The sequence below is a fragment of the Callorhinchus milii genome, unplaced genomic scaffold, assembly GCF_018977255.1.
Source record: "Callorhinchus milii isolate IMCB2004 unplaced genomic scaffold, IMCB_Cmil_1.0 Scaffold29, whole genome shotgun sequence".
Lineage (NCBI taxonomy): Eukaryota > Metazoa > Chordata > Chondrichthyes > Chimaeriformes > Callorhinchidae > Callorhinchus > Callorhinchus milii.
Genome location: NW_024704770.1, coordinates 448,061 through 470,662, shown reverse-complemented (window position 1 = coordinate 470,662; position 22,602 = coordinate 448,061). Strand labels below are relative to the sequence as shown.

Here is a 22,602-nt window from a genome sequence, read left to right as displayed (position 1 = left end):
TGCCAATGTCTTTGTGATATGTAGAACCAGTTCTATTTGAGCAAAACAAGTTCACGAGTCTGCGATTTCCTTTTGGTCAGCTTAAGACAAACCAGAATTCTGGGATTGCAAAATGTCCAGTCCACATCCTCGAGTGGGTCAAGCCGGCAGGACAGCCCACTACCACCGTCAGAATCTTCACGGATCCCTTTGACCTCAGCCACCACATCAATCCTTTCAACTAATATCAGCATCTGTAATTAGAGCACATCATTATCAATAATATCATGATTCACATAAACAGTATGGCCACAGAAATGTTTTATATTATTTCAGTGGGTGTTCCCTCTATCCTTGTCTGCTGGCTTTGAGCATTACTGAAATACGGGAACAGACGATCTCCCGTTTCTTTAAATAATGGTTAATATGATTGCAGTAAAATGGGTGACCATCACGTAAGGTGGGAAGAGAAATTTAATCTATTTGTGCTACTGCTTCAAAATGCTTGTACCACTAGTTTTACCAGGGATCAATTGTAGCTTGGGCATGATCACTAGCTGGAAAAACAGCCAATTTGTAAGTAGTTTGGTCTTAGTACAGTGATCACAGTATAAGGTATATAGCAAACACAATTATAGTCAGGAAAGCAAACAGTAAAATTCAATACACAATGAAACAACATAGTCATAAAACAGCAAATACAAATAATATATCAAATAGCAATAAACAGTAAGGTAAAAATAGCAAACAACCAAACTATCAGAAAAACAGCAAATCCTCAGACTCAAACTTTACTCAAAGTATCCAAACTGCAAATTATCTATCACACACACACACACATAGAACTGAAAACAATTTTTCTCCGACCAGATTGGTTTACTAATATAAACCTATTCTCCGACCAATGGTAACTTTGTCCAGGTTATCTTAGAGCGGTTTACCCTACGCGCTCCCGGCTTGATCAACCGATCACAACGACTCGGGATACACGCGGCCCCTGGCTGGCTCACCAATTTGTTGGCAAATTTACTTGACACCACATTAATTTCAAATATAGGTTTTAGTTAACGTTTGAACAGACAAATCAGCTACGCTGTATCCCTTGTACAGATATACTAGGCCACAGACAGAATTAAAATCATATTACTCACTTCTCCTTCACCTTTAAAGGTCACTTTCTTCGTGGAGGTAAATTCCCTCAACCCCGGCACAGTAGATACAGTGGAATCGATAGATTCCTCTGGGAAGTGCGCTGAACCTCTACACAACTCCCAACTATGTCAAAGTTACATCTTTCTTGCATGTGTTTCCAACTCCACCTCTCCTCGACACAGAGATAGCCCTTCTTCACAGAGAGAGAGGTATTGAACTACGTCTCTGCAGCCTTCCACAGCTGCTTGTTTTTCAGCCTTGAGGTTAGACAGGTGGTGAGACTGCAGCCGTTTAATCAGAAACTGACCTCAACCGGTCCAGCGCAACTACTTTTAAGCCCCATTCAGTTTGCTCTTTGAAATATACCAATGCATCTCAAGGTGATGGTATATTTCAATATTCTCCACCTTGAAAGTGAGAAAATAAGATTTGCAATCTCTCATTTTTCTATGATTTGTTAATGGTCAGATATGGCTTAATGGTCAGATATGGCTTAATGGTCAGATATGGGTTGGACAATCATAAAAGCATAAGACATGAATGATAAAATGCTGTTCAGTACAATGAATTAATCAGATTGATACAGCGGCTGTGATTAGGAACCGACTTGTTCATGTGGTTCGATCAATGTTGGTTGTAGAATATCTCTTCTTAAGATCGGATAGATTTGTCTTCTTCGTTCACAAACGTAGACCTTTTTAGTCACGTAAGCCAAGTCTGGAGCGAGACATTCAACAGCATCCTCCCGACGTGAAAGGCGCTCTATAAACGTAATTTTGTTGTTGTTGTTATTTTTCTTAAGACAATAATTTCCTGCCCCATTTCCTCTTCTTTAAATGTGAAGGAGGAATATTGCAGATGCTTTGCCAGAGTGAACAGAGGGTGAGATCAAGCTACACAGAGGAAATGGTCTCTCCGAGTGCACAAATGAACATCGGTGAGTCTATCGTGTGTACAGTTCTGCACGTCCAGGCTTGACTGTACAAACTCCCTGCTCGTCGGCCTCCCGAACTCCTCCCTTCATAGGCTGCAGATCATACCGAACTCTGCAGCCCATGTCCTCTCCCTCACCAGGCTTCGCAACCCTATCTCCCCCATCCTCGCCCGACTCTACTGACCTCCCATCACACAGAGGATACAGTTCAAGATCCTGGTCCTCACTTTCAAAGTCCTCCATGGTCTTGCCCCCCCCACCTCTACGACCTTCTAACCCCCTATCAGCCTGCCCTCTCCCTTCGCTCAGCGGGCTCCAGGCTGCTTCACGTACCCACATAGCCCGCCCCACCGTTGGTGGGCGGGCCTTCAGCCACTCGGCTCCCACCCTTTGGAACTCCATCCTGCAGTCCCTCTGCCTCACCCCCTCCCTTGCCTCCTTCAAGACCCGTCTCAAGACCCTCCTCTTCAACCATGCCTTCGATCTCCTTCCTTCCCTCCACTGTCTTCCAACTTCCCCAATCCCGAACCCCCAGCTCGGGTCCGAAAAAAATGTTTGTCCAGCGCCTTTGGACGTCCTCCCAATATGAAAGGTGCTATACAAATGTAATTTTTGTTTATATGTTTGCTTGCACTGCAGTGTCAGCCCTTGACTCCCTCTGTTCCACCATTGGTCACCTCCTAACCCCTTATTTCAGCAATTTCACCCGCATCCTCAGCAACTCTCTGCCTCAATGCCTCCACCTCACCGCCTCTTTATCTATCTTCAATTCTCCATCTTAAGACTTAGCTGTTCGAAGAGTGAAGGGAGTTTCTTTCCTGGTGTCCTGGCCGACAATTCCTCAAATAAAATTGGTCACTCACTCCACGGTTGGTTGTAGGGACATCTCTCTGTGCAAATTAGCTGCTGTGTTCACCCACAAAAACAGTTATAGCATTTTACAGTATATTTATTCTGTGAAGAGCTTTGCGACGTGCTCCCGGTGTGAAAGGTGCTGTATCAAATGTAAGGATTATTGTTATTTTTATTGTTAGTGAGAGGGAAGTGTAATTGATTTTCTGTGTCTCATCCTAGGCTGATGGCAGTGGGAGGTTTTGTGAACATTAATGGCTTCATCAGTCTGTGTGTGAATCATCCTGTGGACCCGAGGCAAAAGGATATATCTTTCTCTTTACCCAGAGGGAATTAGCAACTGGCACAGGGTGGCCAGGAAGGGAAGTTGAGGCCAAGAGGCTGCGGCTCATTTAAAAAGCAGCTCGGTGCCATGATGGGGTGATGATCGGGCAGATGTTAATAATAATAATAATAATCCTTGCATTTGATATAGCGCTTTTCACGTCGGGAGGATGTCCCAAAGCGCTTCACAGAACACACTGTTAAGTGAATTGACTGTATATTTGTGGGCGAACGCGGCAGCCAATTGCGCACAGCAATGTTCCAAAGGTGATGAGATCAGATACACTGAAGGGTCTTCCTCCTCTTTTTAGGAAGTACTAATCTTAAGATAACCACACAACCCTCCTAACCACATTGTGTTGTTTGTATAATGTGCTCTGTTTCCAGGGCTTCAGGCTCTATAATAATAATAATAATAATCCTTGCATTTGATATCGCGCTTTTCACGTTGGGAGGACGTCCCAAAGCGTTTCACAGAACAACAACAACAACAAGATTCCATTTATAAAGCGCCTTTCACGTCGGGAGGACGTCCCAAAGCGTTTCACAGAACACACTGTCAAGTGAATTGACTGTATATTTGTGGGCGAACGCGGCAGCCAATTGCGCACAGCAATGTCCCACAAACAGTCGTAGATTGAAAATGACCAATTTATTATTGTTTTGGTTTTGGAGGGATTATTATTAGTAAGGAGTACTAGTAAGTGTGGAGTAAGGAAACTTGCCCGAGGTTTCGCCCTCTGCCTGGAATTGAACCCAGGTGTCTCGTTTGCAAAGCTCTAACCACTGAGCTGCAGGATTCTCTCACCTCGTTGCACTGCTCTCCCTAAGCACCCTCCCACCCCCACACCATGACAGCCGCCTGACTCTTTGATCGCCCGCTCTTAGTCTTGGATTACATCATTTGACAGTCACCCCTTACCCGAGTGCCTTCCCCCTAAATGCCCCCTCTTGTCCCCTATCCTCCATTATTCCCGTTCCCTTCTTGTCCTCCCCGCCTTTTCTCCCTCTTGGAGCGTCCCATAGCTTCCCTCTTCTAGCCAAGGCTCTATCCCTGGTCCTCTCCTTTTTAAGGAGGTACAAACCCTTCACTGTCCAGCGCCTTGCGACGTCCTCACGTCATGAAAGGGCTATGTAAAGGCAATTTGGTGGTGTTGTTCATTTGAACCAATCTTGTTCTTGTGATATTAAGAATCACATTAAACAGCTTCCATAAGGTCAGATACCCTCGACCATCCACCACTGCCCCCCCCCAACCCCAGCGCTGCACTGGGGTGTCAGCCGAGACCAGGAGCAGCCAACTTTCTTGGTAGGGCAACCAAATATATTTTCCTTTGTTGATTTTTTTCTTCATTTATGGACCCGCTTTTTTTTGTTCAGCCGTGAGTGTGCCGATTGCACCCATCGCCATACAAAATATAGCAGCTCGGTAGCTAATGGAAACTGGATTGCCCTGGATTGGGACGGAGTTTGTCGGCCGCTTCTTGCCGCTCGAAGAAGTCGCTTGCGATTGACCGGCTGGGGTCGGTGGCCTGGACCGTGTGAGCCCAAAGGACTCGATGGCATGAGCCCAAACACCCACAGCCTTCTAGCGCAGAGGTGAGAGCGCGATCGATCGACCGACCACTCCACGAGCTGACAAGAAAAAAGAATCCCAACTTTTGAACCCCAAAAATTATGTTTTTTGTAGTTTAAACGAAGCTCTTGAGCAACTGAGCGAGAAGCTGCTTTGCGGAGAACAATAAGGTCTGCTGTTGGTGAAAGTCCTGTAGCTCAGTGGTTAGAGCACTCGCTTTGCAAGTGAGAGACCTGAGTTCAATTCCCGGCAGGTCAGGGCGAGACCTCGGGCAAGTTTCCTTACTCCACACAGAGCCTAATAATAATCCTCCAAAACCAAAAACAATAATAAATTGGTCATTTTCAATCTACGACTGTTTGTGGGACATTGCTGTGCGCAATTGGCTGCCGCGTTCGCCCACAAATATACAGTCAATTCACTTTACAGTGTGTTCTGTGAAGCGCTTTGGGACGTCCTCCCGACGTGAAAAGCGCTATATCAAATGCGAGTATTACTATTATTATTATTAAAGGATAAATGTTCGCAATCCCCTTCGTCATCTTCCTTCCCTCCTGCTTTCCCCCCACCCCCTCCCTCCAGCTCAGTGCCCCCTCTGTCAGGCCAATTCTGTTGCCTGAGTGCCATCTCCCATCCCCGAGTCAGCGATTTATTGTCGGCGGTCAGTAATTGTGCAGCGGGTCGCGCCCTACCTTTAAAGGCGCCCCCTTTAACGCCCTCCTCCGCCGCCGTCGGCGGTCCAGTCACCCGGTGCGGCACAGCGTGGGGAGGGGGGGATTTAAAGGCGAACGTCCTCTTAAAGGGTGTTTGCGTTGTCTTGGCCGACAAATAAATAATCGCGCCTCTCTCCCGCAGTCACACGAAGCGAGAAAGGGTTTTTTTTTTGTGTGTGTGTGAGTGTGTGTGTGAGGGGGGAAGCAGCAGAGAGTTAACCCGCGTCGCGCTCGGGACAGAGGGGGTGTGTTGCGTCGCCTGACGGCGCTGCCGGGGAATTAAAGTCGGAGGACGGCAAATGGTCCTTAAGACGCGGAGCCGTTCCTCGCGCGGCGCCCGCCATGGCCTCGGCTCCTCGGCCCCGACCCCGACCCCTCGCGCCGCTGCTCGTGGCGCTGACCGCCGCCGCCGCCGCCTACTTCGCCGAGGAGCGCTGGGCGCCCGAGTCCCCGCTGCTCAGGCCGCGGGTGATGGTGGCCCTGATCGCCCGCAACTCGGCTCACAGCCTCCCGCTCAGCCTCGGAGCCCTCGAGCGGCTCCGCTACCCGCCCGCCAGCCTCGGCCTGTGGTGAGGGGCCGCCCGGGGGGGGAGTGGGGGGGTGTGGATGGGGGGAGTGTGTGGGGGTGTATGGGTTGGTGGGGGGGTGTGGGGGTGTGGGGGGGTGTGTGTGGGGGTGTGGGGGGGGTGTGGGGGTGTATGGATGGGGGGGGGTGTGGGGGTGTATGGGTTGGTGGGGGGGTGTGGGTGTGGTGTGGTTGTGGGAGGATGGGCTCGTGTTGGGTGTTGGTTTAAAGTGATTTGATTGATTTCAAACCCATTCTGTATGAGGCATTTTGTCTCTGAAGCGGTGAATACTGTTGCAGTCAAACCTGTCCTCACCGCCCGACTCCGGAGCCCTGAGTCGGGGTCTGTAGTGCTGTGCTCTGCGGAGCCGTTCCTGGGCGGTCACTGACTGGAGGTGGTTGTTTTGGACAGGTTTGACTGCAATAATCTTTAAACTCGTAATAATAATAATAATAATAATCCTCGCGTTTGATATAGCGCTCCTCACGTCGGGAGGACGTCCCAAAGCGCTTCACAGCGCTTCACGACTGTAAAGTGAATTGACTGTATATTTGTGGGCGAACGCGGCAGCCAATTGCGCACAGCAATGTCCCACAAACAGTCGTGGATTGAAAATGGCCAATTTACTGTTGTTTTTGGTTCGCACATTGTCATGTGGCCGAGACGCCTCAAAACCACTTCACGTGATTAACTGGCGCGACCGCGTATTCTGCTCGCGTTGTGGATTAAGAAATCGGATATCACAAAGGGTCGGGTTGACTCGTCGATTGCGCTCTGGCCTCGGCTCGACCGGCTCCGGCCTCCTGCATGTCCCGTGTGCCCTCCTTTCCACCACCTTTCCACTGTGGAGTCCTGTGGCTCAGTGGTTAGAGCACTCGCTTTCCAAGTGAGAGACCTGAGTTCAATTCCAGGCAGAGGGCGAAACCTCGGGCAAGTTTCCTTACTCCACACAGAGCCTAATAATAATCCCTCCAAAACCAAAAACAATAATAAATCGGTCGTTTTCAATCCACGACTGTTTGTGGGACATTGCTGTGCGCAATCGGCTGCCGCGTTCGCCCACAAATATACAGTCAATTCACTTTACAGTGTGTTCTGTGAAGCTCTTTGGGACGTCCTCCCCACGTGAAAAGCGCTATATCAAATGCGAGGATTATTATTATTATTACAGGTCGCGCCTGAAGACCTTCCTCTTCGACTGTGCCTACGGTCACCTCCCCCTCCCCACAGCTCAGCGTTGAGCTCCGCCACTGTCAAATGCTCTGGGATCCTACTCTGCATGAGGGGCGCTGTGTAAATGCACGTTGTTGATGTTGCCTCTCTGCCCCCACTCTCTGGAACACCATCCCACAGTCCGTAGCCGCGCCCCTTCCTTTGCCTCTTTCAAGACCCGTCTGAAGACCCTCCTCTTCGACTGTGCCTTTGGTCACCCTCCTACCCCTACCCTTCCCGTCCTCCACCCCCTCCTGATCCCACCCGCAGCTCGGGTGCGGATCCCTGACTGTCCAGCGCCTTGGGACGTCCTCCAGACGGGTTGTTATCGTTGCATCAGATGGTTGTGGGTTCATGTCTTATAACACCGACTTCAAACTCAGCACAGGCTGAGGGAGCAATGCATTGACGGACATTGAACCGAATTCCTGTCTGCCCCATTCAAGGGGTTGTTAAAGATCCCGCGGTGCTGTTGGAAAAAAGGAGGGGGGGGGTTTTCTCTCCCGGCTCCTGGCCAATATCCCCCACCGTTATTCCATTAGTCACTTCATGGCTGTTTGTGGAATGTTGCCGTGTGCAAACTCGGCGGCTGCGTTCACCTGTAAGTCTACACTTGACTTAATTTGAGATAAGATTCACAGCACATATTTCAGAAGTGAGTGGATTCTGGTTTCAAATGGCTTTCTTCCCGTGCGTACACGTTTGGTCCATTGGAAAACAAATGGGCCATTTGCCCCGGAGCTGAAAGTGATTTGACGTTTGTGGTATTGAGATATTTCAAAGACTTGACACGTTCGACGACTCTGCAACCTGATACTCGCCTGGGTAGTATTTAGTATTTAGTTAAAAGGGGCCCCGGCTCAGCCATCTGCAGCTCTTTCTAAATGCCATCCATATCCTTCTTCACTCCGTGGGCTGCTCCGTGTGTCGGCCTGCTTCAGACCGCCTCACTCTTGCCCCCGAGTCGGAAGACAGTGGGTTCAAGCCCCGTATTGTGACTTGGAACCCGTAAAAGTCTAAGCTGACGCTCAGTACTGCTTGGAGGAACTGTCCTTCGGCTCAGTCGTTGATTACTAAACTCCCTGCCTGTGCCCTGTTCGGGTGGACGTTTAAGATTAAAAAAGAGAAGCGAGTTTCTCTCTCCGGTGTCCTGGCCAACTGGATTAAATGAATCGTTTATTTCCTGGCTTATCTTGTGGGATGTCGCTGCGTGCAAAACCGGCCGTCGCGTTTGCCTACGAAAGAGATAGTGGATGCCTTTTTACTTTCCAGTAAATCTGTTGAGATGGTGTTATGTGGTGCGATGTCAAATGCAAGGATCATTAGATTGATATTCAAAACTAAGATAGATTCTGTTTCAATCGCAAGAGGTTGTGAGGCACGAAAATGCTCTTAGCGCCTGTTTATTTAGTGATTTTTTCCCGGCTTTGAACTGTGGATTTCGTGCATATTTGCGTGCAGCAGCGCTGAACATCCGTACCTCAAGGCAGTGCTGGTTTGACAGATTATAAACTTGTTGACAAAGTTAAGGTTCGCCGTCCTTTAACACCGTTGCTCTTGCATTGAAGAAGATGTTACGTTTTCGGGGAGGACTTGCGGAGTCCTGTTGTTTGTCAGCCCGAGGCTTCCGCTTTGCCCGGTTGTGTTGATTGAGAGCTGGAGAGTTTTAGTTCCAGAATAACACCTGCAGCGACGTGCCAGCACATGGACCCTATTGCGGTGTGTGGGTTTGTGATTATGGCTTCCTTTCAATAAAATACTTTGGGTAGCTTGTCATGTGGTGAGCCTGACTGCGATAGTGATTGATTGTGAGATATACTTGGGGTTTTCTCTGTCTGGCTCTCTCTCTCTCTCTGGCTCTCTCACACTCCGTGACTGTCTTTCTCACTCACTCTCTCTTACTCTGTGGCTTGCTCTCTCTCTCACATACTCTGCGACTCTCTCTCCCTCTCTGTCTCTCTGTCTCTCTCGCACTCCGTGGCTCTGTTTTTCTCTCTCTCTCGCTTTGTGGCGCTCTGTCTTTCTCACTCACTCTCTCGTCTTTTTCACACACCACTGTGACCCTCTCTTTCGCTCTGCGTCTCTGTCTGTATCTCTCACTTACTCGCTCTGTGGCTCTCTGTTTATCTCTCTCTCACTCACTTGCTCTGCGGCTCTCTGTCTATCTCTCGATCACTCGCTCTGTGGCTCTAACATAACGTGTAGGAGCAGGAGGAGGCCATTCGGCCCTTCGAGCCTGCCCCGCCATTCAATCATGACTGATCTTCTAATCTAACTCCGGCTAATAACCTGACGCTGCCTTATCCCCATATCCCTTCATCCCTTTTGCAATAAGGCTCTCTGTCTACCTTGTGTGTGTGTATCACTCACATTCTTGCTTTATCCAGTCTCACACACTCCCTCTTTTCCCAAACATCCTGTTGCGATCACCTCACTCTGCGTGTAAACGCTGAGCGCGTAAGCACGACTCCATTTTAGAAACCATGTGCGAGTTACTTTGTGGTTGAGTTGGGGCGTTAGAGGTGCCGGTCAGAGCACGTGGGCGGCTGTTCCGTGCAAACAGCTCCCGCAGCGAAGGCTGATTGAAACGAGAGGTGCTGACGTGTTACAACTAGCATGTAATTATGGCGTTTTAATGCCTATTGGAGATGTACAGACCACCTAACCAGCCACCCGCAATTTCAGTTACCTGGGACCGAGCAGCTATCCTGCGTTTCAGTCGGTCGCACTCTCATGTCAGAGTTACAGGGTTGTGGGTCCAAGCCCCATAAGGGGGTTTAGAACTTGTGTGGTCTAAGGTGACACTCCAGTGCAGTGCTGGGATGTGTTGCACTGTTGGAACTGCTGTCATTCGGGTGAGATATTTTGACCAGTTGCTCTCCGTGCCTGTGCAGCTGGATGTTCACCTCATTTCTAATCGGTTATATTTTGCAAGGAGCTTTTGAGATCACAGCTGCTGTGTGTGTGTGGCCTTTCTAATCAGGTTACTGACCGGGGCTTCGAACCCGCGCTCACTTCAGGTGAGACGTTAAACTTCTCTTCCCGTCTGCGCCCTGTTCAGGTGGATGTTAGAGATCTCGTAGCGCTGTTGAAGAAGAGAAGGGAGTTTCTCTCTCCTGGTGTCTTGACCGACAATGCCGCAGATACGACTGGTGACTCACTTCATGGCTGTTTGTGGAGACGTTGCTGCGCACAAATTGCTGCCGCGTTTCACCCACGAAACAACACAGTACCTGCGCTTTGCAGTATAGCTTGTGGTGAGCTTTGGGACGTCCCCGTGATATGAAAGACGCTGTTCCGTTGATCACTTACCCAGGGTAATAATTCAATTGTCAACTAATTCACAATAATTTTTTATTATTATCCACAGGCAGTGCCAATCCTCTTCCTGGGCCAATCCTTTTCCCTTAACTTCATACCAGGAGGAGAAAAAAAAAAGTTTTTAAAACGCTAAGAATTGGAATTGCTCTTTTTCTTTCAATTCCCAGCGAGGCAGGAAGCCACACAGGGAGAGAGACAGATAGACAGATGTCGACATTGGAGACATTGACTGGTTCATTTGCTCTCTGTGGTTCCTTTCAATGCATTGCTAGCAGGTCCCTCAGGCTCACCATCTTATCTGAAAGGGTTGCATTGTTTAATTCTCTCCCCCGCACACACACACACCCCCCTCGCCTCTCCGTTTTCTAAATACGGCCTCAGTAACTGCGAGTGCCGCCCTGACAGGACTGAGACCATACTGTAATCTAAGTTGTGCTTAAAATTCACACGGGAATTGGTTGTAGAAGCTGGGGAAATGTGCAATTTCCACTGACACAACCTACTAGTGGGAGCTTGAGACGCCTTTGAGACATCTCAAAGAGCTTCACGGACTATACTATAACGTGATTGACTCGTTTGTGGGTGAAACGCGGCAGCCAATTGTGCACAACAGTGTCCCACAAATAGTCGCAGATTGAAGTGACCAATCTTTTTTTGAAGGAGTTATTACCCCTGGATAAGTGATCCGTCAATCAACTAACAACTGGGTTCCTACTTACCGCTAGGTAAGCAGGCGCGTGGAGTTAGGAAACTTGTCCAACGTTTTGCTCTGCCGGGAATCGAACCCGGGTGAGCGCTCTAACCACTGAGCTGCAGGACTCCACTTTTACACTGTAAAATGGATTGGCTGTATTTTGTGGGCGAAACAATGCAGCGTTCCCTCTCTCTCAACCCCCCCCCCCCCACCCCCCACCACATGCACGCAGGCACACAAGCTTAGCGCTAGAGCATCAGCCTAGAATGTGAGCTGAAGAGTCCTGACGCGGGACTTGATTTCACAACCTTCTGACTTAGAGGTGCAAGCGCTGGGGACCGAGTCAGGTTATATTTGAGTGTTATTGCTGTGCTGTGGTGGTGAAATGGCCTGAGCGCACGTTAAAAGACAAAAAGAATATAATTTTAGAAATCACAGCACAGGAGGGAGGGGGGTTCTTTGACCTGTAGCTGTGGCAGCTCATCCTCAGTACTCCACTCCCAATTTCCTGTTCATTTCTTGCACCAATTTATAGTCACCCTCTTCGAGGCTGTTGCCTTGGTTGAGTTGCTGTCACTGTTGCCTCTAAGTCAGAAGGCTGTGGGCTCAGGCTCCCGCTTCGGAGACTTTAACTCAGAGTCCAGGCGGACACTCCAATTCAGCAGCGGAGAGCGGGCGCGGGAGTTTGGGCTGCGTTGGCAGAGTCGCCTTCCTTCGGATGAGACGTTAACCCGAGCTTCTGCCCGTGCCCTGTTCAGGTGGATGTTAAGGATCCACGGTGTGCTGTTGGAAAAGAGAAGGGAGTTTCTCTCTCCCAATGTGCTGGCCGATAATCACCCAGATAAAATTGGTCACTCACTCCACGGCTGTTTGTGGGCCGCTGCTGAGCCCAAATTGTCCGCTACGTTTTGCCCACAACATATACAATCACTGAACCTTACAGTGAACCTTATCCTATGAAGTGCTTTGAGATGTTCTTCCGATGTGAAAAATGAATATCAAATTCAAGGATTATTATTATTAAAGTGCTCTAGGCTGTGTAAAGGGTGCAATGTAAGCTGTATTATTTATTATCGAGCGATGGCCTGGTCCGTAAAGTGCAGTGATCGAGTTTTGTGGGAAGTTACTGCGCGCAGACTGACTACCAGGTTCGCCTACAAATACACGGTCACTAGGCTTTATGGTAAAGGCGCTCAGAGACATCTCGACGATGCAGTCAGCTGCTGGGTCAAGCGCTCGGATTGTGAGCGCAACAATCTGGAGGGAATCTCACGAAGCAATCAGAACAGGAGAGGGCTTGGCATAGGCGTTCTCAGGGGAGATTATTCAGTGAATGTTGTGAAGGGCTTTGTGTTGTCCTGACGTGAAAGGCGCAGTAGTAAATGTAAGCATTCTTTATAGATACCGATTTTTTTTTTTTTTTTTACAGTGAATCTAGTCTCTTACTTCACGACTGTGTCGATTTTTGGATTTAGTTGAATCGTCTGTGGCAATCCAATAAAAATTTACATTTTCACAGCGCCTTTCAGTTTGGGAGAACGTCCCGGAGTGCTGGGCTGAGAGCCGAGGAGGGTGGGGAAGGGAAAGATAACTGGAGGTCCAGTCACAGAAACACGTCTGGAGACTAGCTTTGATGGCTGTGTCTAGCGTCCTGTTCGTAGACCCTGGCAGAAGCCTCTTCCTGAAATATGTCACTCCCACCCTCGCTCGCCTCCACTACCACATCACTCCCACCCTCGCTCGCCTCCACTGGCTCCCCATCCCCCAGAGGATTGAATTCAAGATCCTCATCCTCACTTACAAGGCCATTCACGGCCTCGCTCCCTCCTACCTCTCCGACCTACTATCCCCCTACCTACCTGCCCGTACCCTCCGTTCTTCTGGCTCCGGTCTGCTCCACATCCCCCGCCCCAACCGCCCTACCATCGGTGGCCTTCAGCCTCTCAGCCCCGAGGCTCTGGAACTCCATCCCCAGTGCCTTCGCCGCTTCCTCCCTTTCCTCCTTCAAGACCTTTCCCTTTGACCGAGCCTTCAGCTCCCCTCTCGACTCTCTACCCCCTCCTCGCCCCCTCCCTTCCCTCCCCTCACCCTGACCATTTCCCCCTCCTCGCTCCCTCCCTTCCCTCCCCTCACCCTGACCATTTCCCCCCTCCTCACTCCCTCCCTCCCTTCCCTCCCCTCACCCTGACCATTTCCCCCCCTGCTCGGGTCCTGACCCAACTGTCCAGCGCTTTGGGACGTCCTCCCGACGTAAAAGGCGCTCTATAAATGGAATCTTGTTGTTGTTGTCATGGGACCTTCAATATCCATCTGAACAGCGCACAGAAGAGATCTCAGGTTGACGACTCATTTGACGGACGGCACCTCCAACAATGCAGGACTCCCCTCAGCACTGCACTGGAGTGTCAGCCTGGACCGTGGGCTCAAAATCCTGAGGTGGGAGCTTGAACCGTCACCTTCCGACTCGAAGGCAAAAGTGTTAACAGTGGATAAAATTGTTCACTCTTCAGCTGTTTGTGGGACGCGCTTGTGAGCAAATTAGCTACCGCATTCTCTTACAAAATACACCGTGACTGCACTCTGCGTAAAATCCTGAGAAACATTCTGAGATGTTGACATTAAAGGCGCTATATCAAATACAGGGATTATTATTGGTCATAAATGACGTTAGGACGGAGTAGCTCTGCGTTTCGGAAGAACGTCAGGACGTGCGACGAGCAATGCCTGCAGAAGCACTGTGAGCAGTTTCAGTGAAGCTATAAAAATACAAGCACTTTAGCAGAGAACGAGTAGGTTTTGTCCCTTTTGGATCTGTTGCAACGTGTACAGTGGAATGTGCTCATCTGGACTCCAAACTTCATTCATTGCCTCAGGGCATCGCCTCTATAGAGTTCCTTAGCAGACTCTTAACTTTTTAATAGAGGAAAGAATCCACTTTCTTATTGAAGTTGCAGGCGGAGAAGCTGTGGCTTTTGCCAAATAAACTGGTCAGCGGTGCCAAATGCACATGTGTCTGTCACACACGGATTCTTTGTGTGTGTGTGTGTATATATATATAAACTTGCAGTCCTCTGCTATTTATACAGACCAAAGATGTTTGCTATAGCTTTTCACTATTTCTCCAGCTGTAAAGTGCCCCTCAGTTTGTTTCTGGGGGGAGAGAGGGAGGGAGAGAAAGAATGAACAGCGGAGAGAGGAATACACAGTTTTGAGAACAGGATATATTACAACATATACGCCTCTGTTTACCTCGCAGTAAGTAGGAACCCGGTTGTTAGTCGATTGGCGTATCACTTTCCGGGGGTAATAATCCTTCCAAAAAAAAATAATAATTCAGTCACTCAGTGATCAATTTTTAATTTTTTTTGAAGGGATTATTACCCCCAGAAAAGCGATTCGCCAATTGACTAATAACCAGGTTATTCAGCACCAGCTGCTGAGGTGAGGAGGTGCTGCCAGGAGCCAAGCAGGAGGGCCGCTGTCTTGCCAAAATTTGAGCTGGAGGAAGTTGGCTCTCGTCCAGGACAATTAGCCAGGACATCAACGGTGCTTGAGTCGAGGGTCAAGGGTGGAGGTGGGATAGAGATGGGTGTCGTTTGTGGAGTAGGACATTGCTGTGTGCGCGTTGGCTACCGCTTTCGCCTACAAATACACAGTAGCAGGAAACTGAATTGCTTCGAGATGTTTCGGTTACTATATATTGAACGCATAGATCCTTAGTTATTATTAATTGTAGGACCTTACCAGGTTCGTACGCCTCAAGGGGATTCACAGGTAATCACTGTCAAGCGTAGTGACTTGCTGTGTCCTGGCCTACAATCCCCCATGACCGTTTGTGCGACACGACTGTGTGAAATTGGCTGCCGTGTTTCGCCCACAAAATGGACTGTCAAACCACTTTACAGCATTTCCTGTGAAGTGCTTCGGGGCGCCTTTGTGTCGTGAAAGGCGCCGTATCAAATGCGACGATCAGTGTTGTTCTATGCGCCATGCGCGGCACCAGAAGTGGTTTTGGTGAATGACTTGAGGCTTTTCAGGCTGCTTGTTGGTGCACAAAACACCAGCCTCGTTCGCCTGAAAAAGCAGTCGTTGCCGTTGGCAGCAGTTGATGTAAAGTGCTTTTGGACCCGACAGGGAATTATAGGAATGCAAGTTCCTCTCTGTTGTGCTGTTCGAGCCGTATAGAGCACTAAATGGTCTTTCAGTTTGAAGGTAATCTAATCCCGCTGGCTGCCTGGCCTTCTGATCAAACAGCTGGCGGACTGAGTTATGGCTCTTGTATCACCCCCTACCCTCTCCTGACTCCATTGCTTCACCATCCCTGAAGTGAATCAAGTTTAAGATCCTTGTCCTCGCCATTAAAGGGGGTTCTGGAGGGCATGAGATCTTGTCCCCATTCTACTTCTGTCACCTTCTTAAATCATGTCAACCCGGCTTCTCCCTCTGCTGAGTAGACATGGGTGGCTTCATGTCCCCCACCCCTCTCGGATACCACCTCAGCTCAGGTGCCAAGCCAGGACTATCAAGTGCCTCCCGACGCGAAAGTCGCCATGTAAACGTAACTCTGTGTTGTAGACAGCAGTGGGGATTTGGAGAGACTGTGTTCTTTGGAACATGCGCAGGTCCGTGAATAGACAGGGCCAGTGGGTCTCACCGCTGGGAGAGGAGAAACTATCTTTGAAGTAGCTGAGACGGCCTCTTATCAACAACTAGAGGGTTAAAGGGTATTTGCATTATGTATATTCTTGCCGGTCACTTGCTGTAAGTGACAGCTGCTGCTCAGTGGGATTATTATATTATTATATTATAATTATGTGTGCAGGCGCCTGTGCGAAAGCTGCATTTTATGATAATTGCCCCAGTCGCTTTGCATCTTTTTAACTTCTTAGATGTGGAACACGGGATTTTTGGGGGACCAGCCGGGTGTCTGACGCTGGGGGAAACCCATCAACGTGCTTATGAGCCTCCAAACCAGACTGAGAATTCCAGGCATCCCACCTACACATGGAAATTCCAGAGACAGATTGTCGGAATGGAATGTGCTCTCTCTCTCTCTCTCTCTCTCCCTGGAGGGACGCAACCTGGTTACCTAATTCTGGAGAGCAATGAGAATTGACTGTATATTTTGTGGGCGAAACTCTAGCACAGCGATGGGTTTCTGCATGTGTCAGACACATGGCTGCCAAACAAATATCCCTCTCTTTTGTTTCTCTGTCTGACATTTTTGGTCTCCGATCCTTACATTCTCTTTCTCTCTCTCTCTCTCTCTCTCTCTCTCTGTGTCTCTCTCTCTCTCGCTCAGTTCTATACCATACCTTGCTTTGGATTTTAGGTACTGTCCCAAGTCCACTGTGTTTACGCCAGGATTTGTAATTATCTTTCTTACATGGTGTTCTCTGTGTAGGGTAGCGACTGACCACAATGTAGACAATACCACTGCGGTGCTGAGGGAATGGCTGGTGAACGTACAGAAACTGTACCATTCAGTGGAGTGGCGGCCCATGGATGAGCCCAGGTAAGTCCCTGCTGCTGGTCAGGTACACTTCCCCATCAGGGGCACCGTCTGACAAGCTTCTTGCTGCTTGTCCAGTTAGGACAAGCTTGTCCAAGGCACTGGCCTGCTCCGTGTCTCCCGCCCTGTCTACCCCACCGTTGGCGGTCAGGCCTTTAGCTTTTCTGCCCCCACTCTATCCCCGAATCCCTCCACCTCGCCCTCTCCCTCACCTCCTTCAAGGCCCTTCTCAAGATCTTCCTCTTTGACGGTGCATTTAGTTCATCCTCCCAACCCCACATGCCTACCCCCCAATCCAGCAGCAGGTGCATCTGCTCGACTGGCACTAGCTCGTCCCTCACACCCTCCCCACCATCGAAGTTCTTACTTTCAGCCACTACGCCTCGAAACTCTGGAACACTCTCCTTCAATCCCTCTGCCTTCCCTCTCTTTTTCAATTCATACCTGAAAACCTTCCTCTTTGACTGTACTTGGGCTACCTGCCCTCCTCCCCCAGTTCGGAGTCAGGCTTCGCCACTGTCGAGCGCTCTGAGACGCTACCCTGCGTGGAGTGCGCTATATAAGTGGAAATCGTTGTTGTTGCATTTTGCTGCTGACGGAAAACATGCTGGGGTGACGAGTCACATCAGGCAAATGTCAACAACAGCAAGTTACATTTACGTAGAGCCTCTTGTGTGGGGAGGACATCCCAAGGTGCTGGAGAGTTAGGCATTTGGACCTGAGATGAGGGTACGAATCAGGAGGGTTGGAGGGCAGGGAGGGTAGGGGTCGGCAGGGTGACCGAAGGCGTGGTCGAAGAGATTGGGTCTTGAAATGGGCCTTGAAGGTTCCAAGATCTCAAAGTGAGATGACATGGGCAAAGCACAGGCTGGCACTGCGTTTAAAGTGACGTGGGCTGTAATAGTTTCACACGGTGTCCTTGTTTGCAAATGATCTCTCTAGATCCTACTATGACGAAACCGGACCCAAACACTGGTCGAATGCCCGCTATGAACATGTTATGAAGCTACGCCAAGCGGCATTGAAAACTGCGCGAGAGCGATGGGCCGACTACATCCTGGTAAGTAACGTTTGGACCACAATAGCTCCAGCAATGTGTCAGCCCGGCTCCGTCGCTGTGTGTCAGCCCGGCTCAGTCGCTGTGTGCTGGCTCCGGCGTGGGCCGGCCCGACTCCCATCAGTACAACAACAACAACAACAAGATTCCATTTATAGAGCGCCTTTCACGTCAGGAGGACGTCCCAAGGCGCTGCACAGTTGGGTCATGACCCGAGCAGGGGGGAAATGGTCAGGGTGAGGGGAGGGAAGGGAGGGAGAGAGGAGGGGGGGAATGGTCAGGGTGAGGGGAGGGAAGGGAGGGAGCGAGGAGGAGGAAGAGAGTCGAGAGGGGAGCTGAAGGCACGGTCAAAGAGAAAGGTTTTGAGACCGGCCTTGAAGGAGGAAAGGGAGGAAGCAAGGCGAAGGCACTGGGGGATGGAGTTCCAGAGCCTCGGGGCTGAGAGGCTGAAGGCCCGACCACCGATAGTAGGGCGGTTGGGGCGGGGGACGTGGAGCAGACCGGAGCCAGAGGAACGGAGGGTACGGGCAGGTAGGTAGGGGGATAGTAGGTTGGAGAGGTAGGAGGGAGCAAGGCCGTGAATGGCCTTGTAGGTGAGGATGAGGATCTTGAAATCAATCCTCTGGGGGATGGGGAGCCAGTGGAGGCGAGCGAGGGTGGGAGTGATGTGGTCCCGAAGCCTGGTGCGGGACAGTACACGAGCTGCAGAGTTCTGAATGACCTGCAGCTTGTGGAGGGAGGTGGCGGGAAGGCCGGCGAGGAGAGAGTTCCCATAGTCCAGCCTTGAGGTGACAAAGGCGTGAACCAGGGTTTCAGCCGCGTGAGGGGTGAGGTAGTGCCGTAATCTGGCAATGTTCCGGAGGTGATGGAAGGCGGTGCCAGTTGTGGTGCGGATGTGAGGGAGAAAGGACAGCTCAGGGTCGAACAAAACGCCGAGGTTCCTGACTGGCTTTGAGAGGTGGAGAGTGCGGCCTTGGATGCTGATGGTGTCAGCGCCTGAGGTGCGGAGGCGCTGACGTGAGCCAATCAGGAGGGCCTCGGTTTTTCGCACGTTGAGCTGAAGAAAGTTGTCTCTCGTCCAGGACTCGATGTCGGACAGGCAGCTGTCAGGACATCGGTGGTCGTGGAGTTGAGAGTAGAGGAGGAAAGGTAGAGTTGGGTGTCATCCGCATACATGTGGAAGTTAACCCCATGTTTGCGGATGATGTAGCGCGCTCGTCTCCCAAGTCAGAGAGCTGAGGGTTCAAGTCCGCACGTCAGGAATCACAAAGTTTAAGCTGATGCTCCAGTGCAGTGCTGACGGGGTGTTGTGTCGTCGGAGGTGACATCCTTCGAGTGAGACATTAAATTGAGCTCCTGTCTGTGCCCAGTTCAGGTGGACGTCAAAGTTCCCGTGGAGCTATTCAAAAAGAGATTTTCTCTCCCAGTGTCCTGACCAACAATTCTCCCACAAATAGTGATAGAATCATAGAGCATTACAGCACAGGAGGAGGCCTGTGCCGGCTCTTTGGAAGAGCTATCCAATCAGTCCCACTCCCTCGTTCTTTCCCTGCAAATTTTTTTCTTTTTAAGTACCTTTCCAATTCCCTTTCAGGCATGCATTCCTGGCCGTAGCAACTCTGTGTAAAATAAATAGATAAATAAGTATATGTTAATAAATTAATTAATTTTTCCTCATCTCCCCTCTGGTTCTTTTGCCAATTATCTTAAATCTTTTGGCCCTGGTTACTGACCCACCGCCCAGTGGAAACAGTTTCTCCCTATTTACTCTATCAAAATCCTTCATAATTTTGAACACCTCTATTAAACCTCCCCTTAACCTTCTCTGCTCTAAGAAGAACAACTCCAGCTTCTCTCGTCTCTCCACATAACTAAAGTCCCTCATCCCTGGTACCAATTATGGAAAATTGCCTCTGCGCCCTCCCCAAAGACTTGACATCCTTCCTATAGTGTGGTACCCAGAATTGGACACACGATCTAGCTAAGGCCTAACCAGTGACTTATGAAGGTTCAGCAGCACTCCCTTGTTTTTGCACTCTATGCCTCTATTTACAAAGCCAAGGATCCCACGTGCTTTTAACAGCTCTATCAACCTGTCCTGCCACCTTCAAAGCCCCGTATATGTGAATCCCCGTGTCTCTCTACTCCTGTACCCTGTTTATAACTACCATGTTGTGCATATTGCCTCTCCTCATTCTTCCTCCCAAAATACATCACCTTACGCTTCACTGCATTAAATTCCATATGCAATGTGTGCCCATTTCACCAATCTGTCCATGTTGTCCTGCTCTTCTACTATTATCACCATTTACCATGTTCCCATGTTTTGTGTCATTTGCAAACTTTAAAATTTTGCTCTCTATACCCAAGTCCAGGTCATTCACATGTATTAAAAAGTGCAGTGGTCCTAATACCGACACACTGTATATTCTCTCCAGTCTGAAAAACAACTCTGCTTTCTGTCTCTCAGCCAATTTTGTATCCGTGCTGCCACTGTCCCTGTGATCTCCTGGGCTTCAATTTTGCTAACTCGTCTAGTTATCAAACGCCTTCTGAAAGTCCATATACACTACATCAACTGCACTACCTTCATCATTCCTCTCCATTTTATCATCAAATCAAACTCAATGAAGTTTGTCAGACACAATTTGTCTTTAACAAATCAGTATTGACTGTCATTAATTAGCTCATACTTTGCTAAGTGGAAATTATTTTTGTCCCGGGTTATTGTCTCTAGGAGTTTCCCCACCACCGATGTTAGGCTGACTGGCCTGTAGTTACCAGGTTTATCTCTCTCCATTTTTTTGAACAGGGATGTAACATTTGCAACCTTGCGCACCACTCCTATATCAAAGGATGACTGAAAGATTGTGGCCAGAGCCTCCACTATTTCCACCCTTATTTCCCTCAGGATACAACCTCGGATACATCCCATCCAGATCAGGCGACTTTTCTACCTTGACCTTTGCTAACCTTTCTAGTTATCTTTATTTTTGTTTATTTCTGTTTTTTTATCCTTTCCAATTTCTCTACCCTCTCTTCTGATACAGTCCTCACCTTGAGAGTGAGAAAAATGCAATTTTACGATCTCTCATCTGATCGGAACAACACATGAATCCGTTATTCAACATATGACAGCCCCATTGTTGCCGAGTGATTAGGTTAGTTACTGTTCGTAAACGGAGGATAGTCAGAATCACTGTAATAGTGAGTATCACTTGAACGACTATGAAAATGTAGGAGGCGAATCTGGCTAGTGGGTGTTCCCCAATATTATACACCATTTCCCACCAATGTTGTTCCTCTCTCAGTAGTGGGATAGCCTCGTCAATCTCTTTATTGGACAGTCGTGATTTTACTAAATGTTCTTGTGAGATGTGGGAACTGTCGATGATAGCTGTTAGGCTGCTGGATATTGGAGGAATATAGTGACCGTATGGAAAGATCATTGTTCTGACACGATCTTCAATGTCTTTTCACCTATACCGATCCACTCTGCTGCCTCTCTTGGTGACATTACAGTCCCTGTACCATCCCCTAATACCGTGCCCTTATTACATTGTACGAATTCTCTAAACATCTCCTCCTTTCGTTTATCATAAAAGTCCCTGTAAACAGAATCACATAAAGAAAGATTAAAATGTACATACTAATTCACAATACTAGGGTATAATACATCATACAATCATTCAATCACTAGCCCATTACCTGGGCCAGCGGATAGAGGGGGACATGAATCATTCTGGGGCATAGTTGGTATGATAGTTATTCTCACTTCTGCCCCGTATGCATATGTTCCCTCAGGGTTTTCCACTGAGCAGTTAGAAAAATCCTCATGGCGGTGAAAGACGTATGCGAAAATCAAGTCCCGCTCCACAGAGTCATTATTTCTCTGGTGCGGTCCCAACATAGAGACACCCCACCTGCCAACAGAGGTGTCTTCCCCCGAATCTGCCCGGTGTCTTTGAAATGTTATTGTGTCATCGCTGCCTTCGTCAGTGGTGCAGGTTAAGGTTAGATGATTCCCCAACTCTACCTCGATTAGATGATAAGATTTGGCGACGATCTTTGTCCCATATAGGAGTATGTGAGGAGACGGAGGAAGTTATTTCTGTACTCAGGAAACATGTCCGGGGGCGTGTATTCCTTCGTTGTTATCACGGTCAGCATCAGAAGGAACGCTTTTGCTGCATCCATCCCGCCAAGCTTCTGCGGAACAAGAGTAATATTCGTTAGCTTACCAGTTACTTTACTGATTTTAATTGATTAATGTGGTGCCATTTAGCCAATTTAGCCCCCTTTCTGCCTGTGTATTGTATCAAGTATACTGATGGGTTGGCTTTATCAATAATCGGAAATGGACCCCTCCATTTAGGTAGAAATGGGTTTTCCTTTTTACTGAAATCCAGTACCATAACAGTGTCTCCAATGGTATACTCACATTCCCTTACCTTTTTGTCGAAATACCGTTTCATCTGTTGTTTAGGTCTTCCTAGGTTGTTAGCCACAAATTCATTTGTGTGTTGGATATGATTAATCATTTTACATACCCATGCTTCACTGAAAGCCCCCTGTAGGCTCGGGTTCCCTTCAAGGGTTGCCCTGGAGGTAGGGGGTGTAGTAGGTGCCCGGGTAGTCTCATTATTCTCCCTGTCATAGCTTGGTAAGGAGTCAGACCCGTGGCTGAATGTGGGGTGGATCTTAGTGCCA

At 49.0% G+C, this 22,602-nt stretch overlaps 1 protein-coding gene across 1 annotated transcript in view; it reads left to right on the top strand.

Annotated features, from left to right (window-relative positions):
• Nucleotides 1-5,590: 5,590 nt before the first annotated feature.
• Nucleotides 5,591-22,602, top strand: part of colgalt1b (collagen beta(1-O)galactosyltransferase 1b) — a 38,725-nt gene continuing 21,713 nt past the window's right edge. Inside the window, exons 1-3 of the mRNA XM_042344688.1 lie at nt 5,591-6,099; nt 16,728-16,838; nt 17,778-17,895. Coding sequence (XP_042200622.1) covers nt 5,873-6,099; nt 16,728-16,838; nt 17,778-17,895 — 456 coding nt within the window. The 5' untranslated portion in view covers nt 5,591-5,872. The remainder of the gene's footprint in view (nt 6,100-16,727; nt 16,839-17,777; nt 17,896-22,602) is intronic.